Source organism: Strongylocentrotus purpuratus, unplaced genomic scaffold, assembly GCF_000002235.5.
Source record: "Strongylocentrotus purpuratus isolate Spur 01 unplaced genomic scaffold, Spur_5.0 spur5_scaffold_16, whole genome shotgun sequence".
Taxonomy (NCBI): domain Eukaryota; kingdom Metazoa; phylum Echinodermata; class Echinoidea; order Camarodonta; family Strongylocentrotidae; genus Strongylocentrotus; species Strongylocentrotus purpuratus.
In genome coordinates this window covers 21,505,602-21,521,515 of record NW_022145601.1, presented here as the reverse complement: position 1 = coordinate 21,521,515, position 15,914 = coordinate 21,505,602, and the positions used below count along the sequence as shown (strand labels likewise).

The 15,914-nt window shown below is 35.8% G+C and overlaps 1 protein-coding gene across 1 annotated transcript in view; it reads left to right on the top strand.

The window, feature by feature from the left end:
• The first annotated feature begins 810 nt into the window (after nt 1-810).
• LOC582726 (ATP-dependent translocase ABCB1) overlaps nt 811-15,914 on the top strand; it is a 33,167-nt gene continuing 18,063 nt past the window's right edge. The window contains exons 1-9 of the mRNA XM_030987042.1: nt 811-1,206; nt 2,081-2,120; nt 2,689-2,964; nt 3,334-3,467; nt 6,436-6,512; nt 7,046-7,140; nt 12,856-12,980; nt 13,614-13,730; nt 15,547-15,715. Coding sequence (XP_030842902.1) covers nt 1,022-1,206; nt 2,081-2,120; nt 2,689-2,964; nt 3,334-3,467; nt 6,436-6,512; nt 7,046-7,140; nt 12,856-12,980; nt 13,614-13,730; nt 15,547-15,715 — 1,218 coding nt within the window. The 5' untranslated portion in view covers nt 811-1,021. The remainder of the gene's footprint in view (nt 1,207-2,080; nt 2,121-2,688; nt 2,965-3,333; nt 3,468-6,435; nt 6,513-7,045; nt 7,141-12,855; nt 12,981-13,613; nt 13,731-15,546; nt 15,716-15,914) is intronic.

Below are 15,914 nucleotides of genomic sequence, written 5' to 3'. Positions count from 1 at the left end.
CTGTATTATATTTCAGGTGAGACATGCGGCAGTATGTATCACTCCTGGTTATTGTCACAGTTATCTTTACCCATCTATATGTTACACCAGGCGCGTACGCAGGATTTTTTCAAGGGGGGGGGGGGGGGGGGTTTAACATTTATAAATCGGGCCGAAAATTTCGCAACGACTCAGCCAGCCGCTGAATAAGCGGGAGGGGGGGGGGGGGGTAAGATCGTTGGGGGGGGGGGGTAGGGGGGTAAGGTCAACTTTTTTAGGTCTTTTTTTTTTTTTAAATTAAAAAAACACAAAAAAAAACAAGGGGGGTTTAGGGGGGGGGGGTTAACACACAGAAAAATACTAAAGGGGGAGGGGGGTTAACCCCCAACCCCCCCCCCCCCCCCCTGTGTACGCGCCTGTGTTACACTATAACTTTGAAATTTGTACACAAATTGAGATTGAAATCAATGAAGTTTGAATATTATATTCCCTACAATTAATTCAAGCTGCCGAAGATGGCGTTATCAACAAACTCCTAATTAGTGCTGTACTCTAATAAATGATTACCGGTACGCTATCTTCGGCTATAAAAGTCGCCGTACGCGTGGAGATTAAAATTAAATGGGCCTGATTCTGGATCTAGATTACCCCCGTCCTCGATAACAAAGCCCTGCATCCCTGTAAGTTTGCAGATTGTACTTTGTAGAAATAAAGAGTAAAAAGATCAACCGTATCCCTTTAATATTTTTATCTTGATCATGAGTTGAGAGTTGAGTCAAAGAGCGCCATCTCAAATATACCGCAACTTGTTTACCGAACAAATTCAATGAGAAGTTTTTGGTACTTTTATAAAGTTACGCGCACAATCGTGAATCGTGATTATATCATGATCATCGCATATATGCATCAGCTGATATGCGGTGATTGTGCAGTAGTATTTTGGCAGTCTTACGACAAGTTGTGATTGATAAAATTATAAAAGGCCCAGACAAATAACGGACTTTCATTCATTCTTCTCGTCTTATAAAACTCAACTTCCACCATGTCTTTCACAGACAAAGACGGCGAGAGAGCACCTCTCCTTGGGGGAGAACATCACAATATCATGGGTAAAAAAGGTGGAGCTACGGAAGGTGACAAAAATGGGGGTTACGGCGGCGTGGAAGTCGCTGGAGTAGCTAAAGAGCTTGACAGTGACAGTGGCAGTGGCACGAGTGTCGAAATCAAGTAAGTATAAGCCATCTCCTACGTACTCTCTCTCTTGATTACTTTCTCTGAGACTGAGAGTCTCCTTCACTTTATTGGTTTGTTTGTTCTGTAAAAATCTTTGACCTTTATTTATATTCAGTCAGATTCTCTACCCAAATAGCATTGACATTGTCATATACATGTACCTGTATTAACTCAGGGAAACTGCTTTGAGGGAGATCGTATGCAATTTTTTGGGGCTCAAACGGGGTGTTGAGTATTAAAAAAAAATTGAAGCGCTCGATCACTACCCCCCCCCCTCTCTCTCTCTCTCTCTCTATATATATATACCAATAACCATTGTCATAACTGGGGGCTGTCAACCTTGCCCCCCCCCCCCCCCACCCCCATACAATACGGTATGCTGGTACTCGTTTTATACGTTTGGCGGGAGGTTTTTTCATAAACTAGCTGGGAGATTTGCGTGAGGAAGAGCGTGGTTGCGGAAGTCTCCCACTCAGACTTAGCTGGTGGGACGCCGTATGAGAATGAGCGTGGTGGCGTGCGCGTGAGACTCCCTCCAAATGCGAGAGGGTTGACGGCCCTGCATAACTTGGTTAATGTTGAGATTGAGTGTAAACTATATAATATGTATTGAAACTGAAAGTAAACTAGATCTACCTAAAAACACAACAAAAAACCCAATAAATTGATGACAGGGTATAACAATTTTTGTTACTTTCTTCTATATATGTTCTATGAGTATGGTATTTTTTAATATCTCTATCTATCTTTCACTCTATCTAATCTATGTATCTATCTTTCTTTTGTTTGTCTTTATTAATTTCAAAAAAGGTTTTCCTCACAATTAGACAAACAAGTCACATTTTTGTTCTTTTTTCTAATTTGGCAGGGATGGTGAAGATAAACAGAAGGTTCCACTAAGTAAACTGGTAAGTAAAAATACAAAAAATGAAGGAAAAACTGAAACAGGGCTTCCTTTTTTTCAAAGGAGATATGTTTTCTTCTATATTCTTACTACAAGTAAATTAGTCTTAATTCCTCCTTTTTCAAAGCAAACATGTTTTTTTTTTAAATGAGGGGATCGATGCAGGATCTAAGAGAAGAAAAAGATGAAGGAGAAGAAGGAGATGAATAAGGAAGATAAGAGGAATGGGAAGAAGTAAGATATATACTAGTATACCAAGAATAATGATAACAAGAAGAACAAATGTTTAAAATGATAATGAAAATAATGATATTAAAACTACTATTAAAATCTACTACTTCTACTCATATTTTCATTATCTATCATCATCATTAAATTTGACAGATGCTAAAGACAGTGTATGTTTTCCAACAAATAAGTCATGCCTACAATAAGAAGAACTAATTATCTTATTTGCACTTTCATATCTAGCAATTTTGTCTGTATGTGACAAAGTTCAAGCATGAAACACATTTTCTTGCTCATTAAGGCTAATTGATTTATTTCTTTCATATTGTCTTCCAAATTTCCAGTTCAGGTACGCCACTGCTTTTGATTATTTCATCATGGTCATTGGGGGTCTAGCTGCCTTAGTCCATGGGGCCGGGTGGCCGGCACTCAACCTCTTCTTTGGTGACCTGATAGACGAATTCATTGACTTTGATACCAATACCACGCTACCCACCCTTCCACCCGGTGTCACATACCCACCGATTGATCCGATGGAGGAGTTTGACAAGCAGATGCGCAAATATGCCCTGATCTTCACGTATGTCGGGATAGCGGTAGTGTTTGCGTCTTATATCCAGGTAGGGATCGCTTCAAGAAATGTGGCTATTAGTATTACCATCTTCATCATCTCAAACATTGTCATCATCGTCATCATTGATTAACATCTTCATCACCATCGTTCTCTTCATCATCATCATCATTTTCATCATCATCATCAGTCTACCAACTGTACTGAGCTATCGCGCCTCCACTTTGGTAGATTGAATAAAGACTTGTAGCAACTAGCATTACATGTATACATGTATGTCATCTAATATTACAATAACATGTATAGCAAATTCAATTTAAGACCTGTGAAAATTAAATTCAATTAGTTCCAATCGGTCTACCTTTTTACACCTGAATACACTTTTGACTAGGATACTGATGTCCGATTTTTCTTGCAGGTATCTTGTTGGAGTCTGTCGTGTGAGAGGCAGAGCCATAAGCTACGGAAGGAGTTCTTCAAAGCTATTCTTCATCAAGAGATTGCTTGGTTTGATCAACACCAAAGTGGAGAACTCACTTCTAGATTGGCCGAGTAAGTAGTGTCATTTTTCACTGTTTCTTAAAAAAAGATTATACTCAAAGGATGTACTTGTACAGTCAAACCTGTCTTTAGCGACCGCCCAAGGGAAACACAAAAAGTGGTCTTTGTAGACAGGTTCCTTCAGTGCATGTTTCAATGAGAAACCATTTTCAAGGGAAACAAAATATGTGGTCTTTGTAGACAGGTGGTCACTAAAGCAGGTTTGACGTACATGTCAATGGATGATATGAGTTATTCCATGAGGTTGGGGCAAAAAATATGACAATGTCCTTGTAACGTTAGTATGAGATCTTCTACTACACATGGAAGGTGAAATCATCTGTTGAAGATTTTTATGCAATGAATATATATAATAGTGCCCTGCCAGAATCATTCCTGTTTTATTTGCTTCTCTTCAAAATCTTTGCTATTAAAATACTTTTTTTTTAAGGCAGCGTCACATTTATATAACATTACATAAACTTTGGGTCTATGATATTGATTCACCATGAAGCTAGTGTATTTATAAACATAGTTGGCTACATGTATGTATGCTTTTTATGCTAAACCCAATTTGAGCAAAAAGTGTTACAGAAGATAGGAGAAATAGTTTCTCACTTATGGTATGTCACAAAAAATGCCCAAACCTCAGGGAATGACCAAAAATAGGGTTGAATTTCATTATCAATAAGGTTTGCAGTGTATAGATCACTGTTGCAAGTTGGCAACTTTTGAAAAGTAAATGGGATGCATTTTTTTTTATCACAAATAGATGAAAGTGACCCCAGTATTGCCTCAAAACAATGTATTGGAAAAGAAACTAGAGCGACCCTTCACTTTCAATTCCATCAGATAGTGCTTGGTTTGACAAGCAGCATTTTACATTGAGATTAAGCTGAGTGAGTTGTGTTTACCGGTAAGCACTACCGGTATTCTTTAATGGCATCATTCTATTAAAACTCAATTAATATCTGGGCGGATTTCCCCTTTATTTCATTTCATGTTCTTTATTCGCTTAAAATTTAAAAGCTCATGTAAAATAGATCAAGGTGTTACAAAATTGAAGTTAACATTATATAAACAAAATAAAAAACAATCATTAAAAAAAAATTGAGTTCATTGCAGTTTAGTGTAGAGCATTACCTTCAGGAAGAGAAGCATGTAAATAATGATAGTTTCGCAAGTAAATACACAAGTGCAATCTTGTTTGAACATCACCACGTAATCAATGATTGCTCGTCACACCAAGCACTATGTTAGATTGTTGCTGAATGGTCGCATTGAGAAAACACAGCTTGGAACAGTGGAAAACCCACTTACAATTCAGATGAATACTAGTAGAGTTTACAAGTGGTGGTGTTTATATTATACATCACGAACCATTGCCACTTTAGAACAAGATGGTCTAGGCATACAGTTTGTACATGTCTTTGGTGGTGTGTACACTCTCTGTATAGTGTATACGCTATAATGCTGTTTTTAAATTTAGATGAAGTTGAGTTCTGGGGAGCGTTTCATGAAATAATTAGTTGGTGGTTTTCACCGACTAATATCATGTTCACCAACAATTTAGTCAGCGCTGACTAACTTTGACCAATCACAGTCCTGGAAAATAGTCGGTCTTAAAAGAATTGTTGGTGAACATGATATTAGTCGTTGAAAACCACTGACTAATTGTTTCATGAAACGCCCCCCAGGTCATGCGGTTGCATTGCGGAAGGAACGGTGTGGAATCGACCAGAAAAGGTTGATCATCTACATGTAGTATATGTATTCGTGTGTATTGCAAGGTTTTGAAATCATCAAAATTATAAGAAATTTGGCCAAGTGCTGGTAAATTTATAAGCACTGTACACAGAAAGATTTATATGGGACTACACAAACACATGGCGTAAAATTCCGTCCTGATTTTTACGTTGTTACATGCCATATTTAGAATATGAAGGCATTTGAAGAGCCTTGCTTTTCAGGGAACACGTTTTATCTGATGTTCTTCCACACTTGCATAATAACAATGATAACGCTCACAAATAATTTTTCACCTCCTCTCAGAATTTAACCTTCTCTTTACGGAGATTACTTACATGTAGGTGGTGTTTACACTAGCCTTTACTCATAATATGATAGGAAAATGTATCAGAGTGATTTTACTCTGCGTTCTTTGTTAATATCATTCACAATGACAATGCTTGGCTTGATCAGCACTGGAGTGTATGTAGTGCCCTGCCAGAATCGTACCTGTTTCAGTTGCTTTTCTTCAAAATCTTTGCTTAATACACATTTCTCTTTTTACCAGCGTTACATGGACACCATATAACATTTCATAAACTTTGGGTCCATAATTTTGATTCACCATGAAGCTTGAGTGCTTCTGAAGAACGTTGGCGATGCTTTTTATTCAATACTCAATTTGGGCAAACATTGCTACAGTCTCTCACTTCTGGTATGTCACAATGACCGTATAAGTAAACTTGAGATTAGCACAGTAAAGGCCCACCCCACCCCCTCCCCAATTAACCTCCAAAATGTCACCTATTTTGCTTCTAAAAGAAACTTCCTTTGAGTATTCACTGAGCATATATGGAAAATGTGGTGTGTCTTACATTTCATGTCATCACAAAAAAAGGTGTCATATCTGCACAGGGCCTAACACTGACCTGTAATTACCATGATCGGACCTGTGGTACGTCCATGCAGAAATAAAGTGTTCCAATCACTTTAATAAAAAAAATAATTTGATGTGACCCAATTAGATGGTAGGCACCGTAAAGGCCTGTTGTGTAAAGATAATTGATTATTACTTTAAATAATACAATTATAATTAAAAGCTAATCTCTCTCCACATGTGGTCCTTTTAGGTGGTCTTTCTATACAGGTGATCACTATTACAGGCAGGCTTAACTGCACATGTATTTACCAATATGTGTGATGTTATCTATGAGGTGTTTCATTAGACTTTTTGATCTGCATTGTTTGACAGTGACATGGAGAGAGTTCGAGAGGGTCTCGGTGATAAGATCGGTGTCTGCCTTCAATTTTTATCACAGTTTGCAACAGGTAAACACATCTGTATTACTTATTTTAGTAGATGTACATGTATAATACAGAATTGCATGCAAGCATGTTTGATTATAAATTAAAAATTAGAGAAAAGTGAATTTTCAAGTCATGGGTGTGAATTTTTCAGACATACCCGGTAAACTGTTATTTTTATGGAAATACCAGAATGATTTTATCCTCTCAACAGTATTATTTCTACACTGTAATACTGCTATTGTAGTTTATGTGATTTGTAATTCAATGTGGCTAGTGTTACATTATGACACCTACAATGTACAGTATCTTCAGACGTTACTTTGCCTTTGACATTGTGACAACCATTACTGCTACTACTACTACTTCTGCTACCTACATACTATGACTCCTTATCCTTCTGCTCTTTCTCCTCCTCTTCCTTCTTCTTCTTCTTCTTCTTCTTCTTCTTCTTCTTCTTCTTCTTCTTCTTCTTCTTCTTCTTCTTCTTCTTCTTCTGCTACCACTGATACTACAGCTACTACTACTACCACTACTACTAATGTTTTTTATTTCAGGTTTTGCCATTGGTTTCTGGAAGAGTTGGGAGCTAACCCTGGTCATCATGTCCCTGACTCCTCTCCTAGCAATAGCTGGTGGCTTCATGGCTTACGTGAGTATACATGCGAACCCTATCGGATCATAATTTCCTTTCATTTCCACCAGGACACAATTGTCCTACATTTATTTGTTTAATTTTTTTAAATATTTTATTAAAACACCTTTTAACATGATAACATTGATCAGCTCGCAGGCTGTTTTACATATATGGTCCTGCATAAAGAAGGAAAATACAAATTCAATAACTGACAATAAGAGTAGTTACAAACAAAATAGCAGTTTTATACAAATGGTAAAAATAGAAACAACACAAATAGGGAAGAAGAAAACAAATTAGGGAAAAATGATGAACTCCCAAGAGGCAATGTTGATAGCCCATCGCACACAATACATGTACAATCAGACTACGATCACATTTTGGAAGACTTTGCAATAGCATTTGATTTAAACATTCAGACTTATATAGAATCTCACTGACTGATGACCTGAATGGTCATATGATTCATGAAATTTCCATTTTCAATGGATTTCAAGCTCATGTCACTTGGAGGAGGAAAAGCTAAATTGGCCCTGAATTGAAGTGACGTCATACCAGTAGTACGATTGTTTACGTTCAGAAACCAATTCAGCTTCTAATCTGACTAGAAGGCTTAAATGCCCTAAAATTCTGGTTGTTAGCATTCTTATCACAATTTACAACCTACATTAAGTCAATAGGATGATGTTTGTTGAGATTTCCCTGTCTTTATATAATTGCAAAACCTTCTAAATCGTATCGCAAGAAGATTGTACTATTAGCAGTTGGTTTAAGATGTAGATTAAATTTCTTGCATCTGTGTTGAAGTAAACTGTAAACACAGTATTTGGGTATCATCTTGATATTTGGTTGTTTCTTTTTTTTTTTGAGGAAGAAAAAAAAAGAGCAATTTGCATTTTCAACTGAAACAAAATGCATCAGAGTCTACCGGTATTATAAAATTCCTGGATGGATTTGCCACTCAATGCATGGAAAGCTTAATTTATAATCCAATTAAAAAATTAGCAATTTGTAAGAATCTGCTAGGATTACATATGAGTACTAAATAATGTTGTAAACTAATGCAATACTATTTCAAAATATATATAAAACTAGTAGTATTAAACTACCCCAACAATCTGCTACAATTTTTTAGCAGATGCTTTTTTTCATACCAACAAATATAGAAGATGAACTAAGCACACTTGGACAGGTAACTTCTGTTTTCTAGATCTTTCTCTTAAAGGATACCATATTTTACTTTTAACTGAGCATGAAGGCTTGACATTGATTTTTATTTCAGGTAGTCTACTTGAAGCTTTAAACCATGTCTTCAAAATTATTTCATTTTCCAAAAAAGAAGATATTTTAAAGACTGTCATCTATAATACAAAACCGGTATGTCATCCGTGCTTTGAAACCTCAACTAAATCAAGGAAAAACAAACAAACAATCCATTGTTATACTTTATAAGATTTACAACTTCAGTAAACAAGGATTTCAATCATTTACAAGAATGAGTGCGCTGTAGTGATTAAGCAAGCAGGTCATGTGGTATAATGCATGTTGATGAAAAAAAAATTGCCACTTCCTTTTTAGTACACCTTACTTCCTGAACTGCCTGATCAGGGGTCATAAATTCAAAAACTTCATGAGAAAAATGATTCAGTTTATCAACAGTTGAATACGACAAGTGCATAAAGTCAATGATTCCATGAGTAGAATTGTTCACTGTAGCTGAAGTTGAATCTGGTTTATGGGTTATTTCATGAATAAAAGAGAACTCATATTATTAATTCATTCTCTTATATCGATATAGTTTTATGTAATTAAATTGATATCAATGATACCATTGAAAATACATGTAGCATAATAATTCAGGGGCAAAAAAGAAGCGATGTTATAGTTCTTTAAATTTTGAATGCATGAGCATGTACCTTTTGTGACTGTAAATATCAAGTTTTTGGAAGTATAAATTTTGCAAATATTGTTTTAATACAAATCATAACTTGCGCTGTGTACACAATTTCATTATACTCTTGTAATAGATCAGTTCACGGTTATATAATAATAATAATAAATTATATTTCTATAGCGCATTATACAAGGTATGTCTCTATGCGCTTTACATTGTACAGTATTACAAGCTTAATTAATTACATGTATCTACTTTTGAACTATGCTCAAATAGTACACCAGTAACTAGATACATAAACATTATAATTCATTCTTAAATAATGATACAACAATTATGGTGCAAGATTTTATTCATATATTACAAGTTGTAGAGAGTTCACGGTTAGCACATTACTGCAATGACCCCGAATATCCACAAATCTTCAAAACATGAAGAGGTCCCACTTTATACATTTTGAAATAATCTCTCCTACAGCGATGGAGGTGCTACATCCATGGTTCCACCTGTGTATCATGGAGTGCATAAATGAATAATGATTACATAACTTTCATGAGCACGTATCCAGTATTTCGCCTCCGTGTATTTCACAAGTTGTTCTGCAATGACCTTTATCTGTCTGAATGCTCAGACTGCAACCGTGAACTGGCTTATACTAATAGTCACATGAGAACAATTCCATTAAAAAAATACTTGTATAACGAGGACAAGAATATTACATCATACATTGGTGTGAACTTTACCACAGTCACAGTCTGATGTTGTGTTTATAGGGAAGTTTTCAGATATATTTTGAAGTGTCAAATAAGACAATGTATGCTGAAAGTGTGGTGACACCATTTTTTACGACTGAATATTTGCCACTTGAACCCTCCAAGACACTGTAGCGGGTCCTTGCTATCTTTGTGCCTGTTGGATAGATCAAAAGTCAACAGTCATAAAGGAGATAATGTTTTATTTCGAGATTTATCTTCTTAAAATAATGGTGCACAAAGTTCAGTGCTAATGACCAATTTTTATGTAGATTTATTGTATTATAATCGTACCTACTGTACTGTAGACATTGCTTTAATTACATGTAAGAGCATAAATTGACAAAAATTTTATCTTTGTATAACAACTTTCAACATGTACATGCATGTTGATTTTAGCTGTATTGAGATGCTATATATCATGAACATTTTTTTTCTTTTCCATAATTTGGTGAGGGATATTTGCATCAGGGACACGTATACTGAGATGGATGATATTGTGTATCATGTTGAACTCAGATGAAGAAAAAAATATACATATTCTGTTGACACCTTGTTGATTTTTTCATTCACATGATTAAACACTCAAACTTGTGCATTGTACTTTAATTGGCATGTACATTTATGTGTATGCAAGTCTGTTTCTTCTTTTTTTTCCCATATCAGTTCAAAGTTTCCTGATTTTTTAATTAATCTCTTTTCCCTCCTCAACTTTTTTGAAAGTTTGAAAAACAATAATTTATTAAATGAACCACTCTGAAAGAAGATTTCAAAATATAACTGGAAAACTTCTAATTTGTACGCATAAGTATAGATTTCATATTTTAACCATGTTGCCAATTTAGAGGATTTAATCATCATTTACAATTAAATAGTTCTTTTCAAGAATGGCGCAAATATATTCTGAATTTTCTGTGATTTTTGTTCTTTCTGCTCATGTATGATGTAATTTCTAGCATTCTGGATCAATAGATGATGCAAAAACCCTTGGGGGTACTCAAGACATGGGATATGTTGTAAAATGTTGTTTGGTATCAACATTTTCGGTAGAACCTCCCTGCACAACTGCTTAAAGTGGACTACCGTACCTTATAAGATATATGCTGCTGAAAAGAATTATCAACTATTTTTCAAAAAGAATTATGAACTATTTTTCAAAATGCATCCGGGAAGCTCCCCTGTTGATACCCAAACCTTTTGCAGGCATTCCATGTCTGGTAAGCCTGTCTTGCCTTTAAGGTAACAATGGAGGATGAAGACTTTGAAGAAGATGAAGATTGCAAACAGACTATAAATGCTAAAAATATGGTGATAAATGACCCTCAATATTGGTCAGTTTGAAGAGATAATCAAAGTAACCTTTGCCCATGGTACTAACCCATTTTGCTTAAATAACATATGAAATATTACTAGATGAAGTACAGTAGATTGATTGTTTAGCGCCTTTGATTAGGCAACTAGATATTGGCGCTTTATAACTTCCTGGGTTGGATTGGATTGTACGATTAAGAGTATTGTATTTGACTTCGTGTACGAAGTAACCTTTGCCATACAAACAGACCAATTTATGCTTAAATACCATATGCAATATTACACAAGATTACCAGATGAAGTACAGTAGATTAATTATATATGAATATTGCATTTGACTTGTAAATGGTGGCAATAAAGTCCTACAATAAAGGGCTTTTACTTCAACTTCATGAGTAACTATGAAGTTGATTTCATCATCCTTTTGAAAGCACTATTAATTACAAGGCAGATTGTTGTGGTTTTTTTTAAATAACTTTAATTTGAGGAGAAACTGACTTGTCTCAACCAAGATCGATTTGTCATTGTTGTCTTGTGAAAGGCTTTCATCTTGTAATTTGAAAGCTTATTTTACTTCTGTCATGAAAGAGCCCATTGACATGAGGATTGATGAATGTGAAAATTGTGTGTATTTTCCTGAGAGCACTTTATTCAAAGTAGAAGTGTCATGCATAGCATGTACAGTTTTGGTTAAATAGTCAAGTTCAGGCCTTCTCAACTGGCGGCATGCGTGCCACTTGTGGCGCTTGCGGTCAGTCGGAGTGGCGCGCGACTGTTGCAACAACAAAAAAAGAGAAAGAATGAAAGAAAATATGTATTTTAGAATTAAATACTCAGCTAAATCAAGAAGTTGCAGTCGAATTAGAGCCCAAAATGCCTGCTTTTAAACAAACAGGAAGAAAGGGGGCATTTATATCGTTTTTTACTTTATTTTGACATTTCCCTTGTTTATTGCACCCCCAAAACTACATATAAATTGACCTCCAGTCTAATGTACCCATGAATTGTACTAATTGTTCACATCAATATGAAATTAGAATTGCATTATATTGTGGAATGAAATGGTGTTAAAAATGCCCCATTTGGACCTTTAGAAAGCCCTAAAATCCACCAGCTTCAGAGGGCTCTGCCCTCTGCTACCCACCGTTGGGGCTTTACCCCATCGACCCCATCCGTTTTTGTCTCGGTCGCTACGCTCCCTCGCAGTACAGTCAAACATACAGGGTGGCACTTCAACTACAAATTCTTTTTGTTTTGGCACTTCTAGTGTTGAGAAGGCCTGGTCTAGATAAAGAACTTCATTTATCATATGACTTATTATGGACAAAACAGTTTTCCATAATTTCTACTTTCCATTTATTAAGTCCTATTTACTGTTGGAGTGTAACAGCAGCAACAGTATATCAACAGCAGAAAAAGAATTAACCAACAACAGCAACAACAAAAATAATAATAATAATGAATAAATATCCAATAGGGAGAAGGAGCTACATTGTAACTCCATCAAAATAGCTTTTGAGATGGTAAGAAAAAATTGTTATACAAGTTAGAGACAACTAGTATCTTCAGGAAACCTTATAAACATACACTGCGTGCAGAGGCGAACATTCTCTCTCAATTAAACTTTGCGAAATATTAGAATATTTGTTTAAAAGTCGTGAAGGGCTCAATGAAATTAAGCCCTTCTCCCTGTCTTGTTTCCTTGTACGCTGCGGGCCAGAACTTTATCAAATTATTCATTTTACATCATTTATTATTATTTTTTCTGAATAGCTGATAACATCATTCTCTAAAGCTGAGCAGGAGGCGTATGCTAAGGCTGGCAGTGTATCAGAAGAGGTTCTGGCTTGCATTAGGACCGTCATTGCATTCGGTGGAGAGCACAAAGAAATAAAGAGGTATTTGTTCATGTATAGGATTAACGTGTACCGGTAGTTTAAAGCTTTTTCCAACCTTAATTTTAAGAGGTAAGCTTTTGTCCACTCCTGTGGATTTTCTTAAGCCATTTGATTATTCTTGCAGGTTCTCAAGATCACTGGAGCAAAGATAGGTGACAATGAATAGACAGTGTCCCTATTCAGTGCAGGATAAGTAATGGGGGCTCTTTTGTGCTCTTTCAAGCTTGTCTACTAAATTTTAAGGTTGATAGAAGATTACATTTTGGTACATGTTTTTATTACCATAATCAATGAGAGTTTTCTGTATCATGTATTGTTTATGATAAATATTAGGAAATACATCTTTATGTACACGTTTGTTTGGTACCGTTTTCATAAAACATTGGTTCAAGGGAAACAAAAGCCAAAGGTGATCTTTATGGACTTGCTGTACATCTATTTCTATGCGTACAAAGCTGGCCTCTGAAGCATGTTTCACTGATGTATTCGTCAAACAAAAAACGCATAATTGTACATGTGTGTTAGAATGTGGTAGCCATAAATATACCTTTATAATCGTATGATGATTACAGAATATTAGTTCTTTAATACTCTTGGGGTTTTTTATCGAGAAAATATGTGTTTTCTTTCTAGGTATGAGAAGGAGCTGGAGGGTGCAAAGAAGATTGGAATCAAGAAAGGTGTCATCACTGCCTTCGGTCTTGGTCTAACATTCTTCATCATGTTCTCAGCTTATGCACTGGCTTTCTGGTAAGGTCAAAGGTTATGTGGCTGATCTGAGATCCCTGTTGATTCTGATGAGCCACACACATGTATACAGTGTGAAAGAATGATCCCTTTTCAGACATATAGATAGATACCGGTAGATGGTTTATTGGTTTCCACAATATCTCATTTTATAAAGAGTGTAACATCATCTTGACAATGATTATACTATACATGTACGAACAATACCGGTACACACTATTTAGGATATTGTACTTGAGTTGAACTTAAGAGATATAGTGGCAGAGCCTATGGAAAAGCAGAGCTTGTTGTCGATAGGCTCCTTAAACTACAAATGACATAATTAACTAAAGTTAAGTTTATAAAATACAAATACACGCTAAAACAGGGAAAGGGAGATTACAGGGATACATGAACCGATACTCACAATTAACTACAAAAAACAAGGAAAAGGGAAGGGAATATATCTGCATAATGCAGTAAGCCCCACTTAGACAGTATAGCTATCTACAGAAAAGACACAAAACAAAAGAGGTAAAACAATGTGAAGAAAAACAAATTGTGTGGAGATGAATGGCAAGAGGCAAAATGGATAGGGGATTAAAAAGACAAAGCTGCACCCAACAATGGCCCATCTGGTTCCCTAAAATGTCACTTTGCTTGACCCTCATTTCCTATTAGCTAACTATATCCTGGAGAAATTCAATAATGTAAATTGGAATCCTCCTTTCCCTGAAAATAGAATAGCATACATTTTGATCTTTGTCTGTTTTTAATTTATTTATTTCTGTTTAAAAAGACTTATAAATATACATCTTTGCGCATAATCAGTGTGCACAGCAGCAACATGGATTGAAGGCTTGCCTGTATTCTTGTGCCTGTGTGCAATTTGTTTTCTTTAGAATACAGGAAATAAATAAAAGATGCGGCCCTCTTTCTGACTTTCAAGAAAGCTTTCCAAAGGTTAATCTGTAGACATTGCTTTAATTCCCATTTTTAAAAGGGAAGACCCCAAAGTGTTATTCAAAACTTTACTTCCTTCAAGCTGGTTCCCTAAAATGTCACTTTGCTTGACCCTCATTTCCTGCTGACTAACTATATCCTGGAGAAATTCAATAATGTAAATTGGAATCCTTCTTTCCCTGAAAATAGAATTAATGTACGGTTAATGTTTCCTGTAAGTATAGTGAGGAAGCTTAGGTATTAAAATGAAATGACACAAAATGGCATTTCTGGAATGCAAAATGCAAAATGTTAGTGATGTTTGTTGATTACAAGTTCTTTTGTGACACATCTGAATGAAAGTTTAGCTAGCATGAAGACTCGTCAAGATAGTGTACCCGTACGCATTTTCCAGCTCCATATCCTAACGATGCGATTCTTCCTCTGTGTGATGAAATTACAATCTTCATCAATTACACCGTTGTCGATCTGGATGCGTCTTTTCATGGTAGAACATTTTGCCATTAAATTAGCTATCTATAGTTAAGTTAGTCAGAGGGATGTAATTTTTATGATTTTAAAACTTCGATTTACACAATCATTTATAGTAGAACATCAACTATTCAGAAAAACTTCAATTAAAGATTATTATATAAAAAGACCTGCTACCTGATTTTATCTGTAATGATTGTTTTCACAATTAACTTGTTTTCTTCAATTTGGGGTTCTAACTTTCCCTTTCATTTTTCCTTGAGATATGGCCCTCCAATGGTTAACTTTCATGAAACTATTCTTTCTAATAGCAAGTCTTTTAACAGTGGATGGATGGAGTCACTTTCGATCTATTTTCTCGCGATGTAGATCTAATTATTCATCATATTTACCCCTCTTCCTTCAGGTATGGCCCGAGGATGGTGAGCGAAGGTCGTCTGACCGGGGGAGAGGTCATGACAGTGTTCTTCTGCATCATGATTGGTTCGTTCTCCATCGGGAACATGATCCCGCCTCTTAGCACCGTGGCAACGGCTAGAGGAGCGGCTGCCATCCTCTTTGAAGTCATTGATGAGGTAATTTGGATATAATATCTGCCATTATGCTGGTTTTTATCGGGTGCAGTAGTTTGAAATCTCATAATCCTGTTCTGAATTAGCTTGCTGACTTTGCAAGCATCTTGCTTGCTTAATCAAGCATTTTTTATGCAACAAGCATTCAGGATGGTTCCAGTATCATGCCTATTAAAGGGAATGAGAACATTCAGTAGTCGAT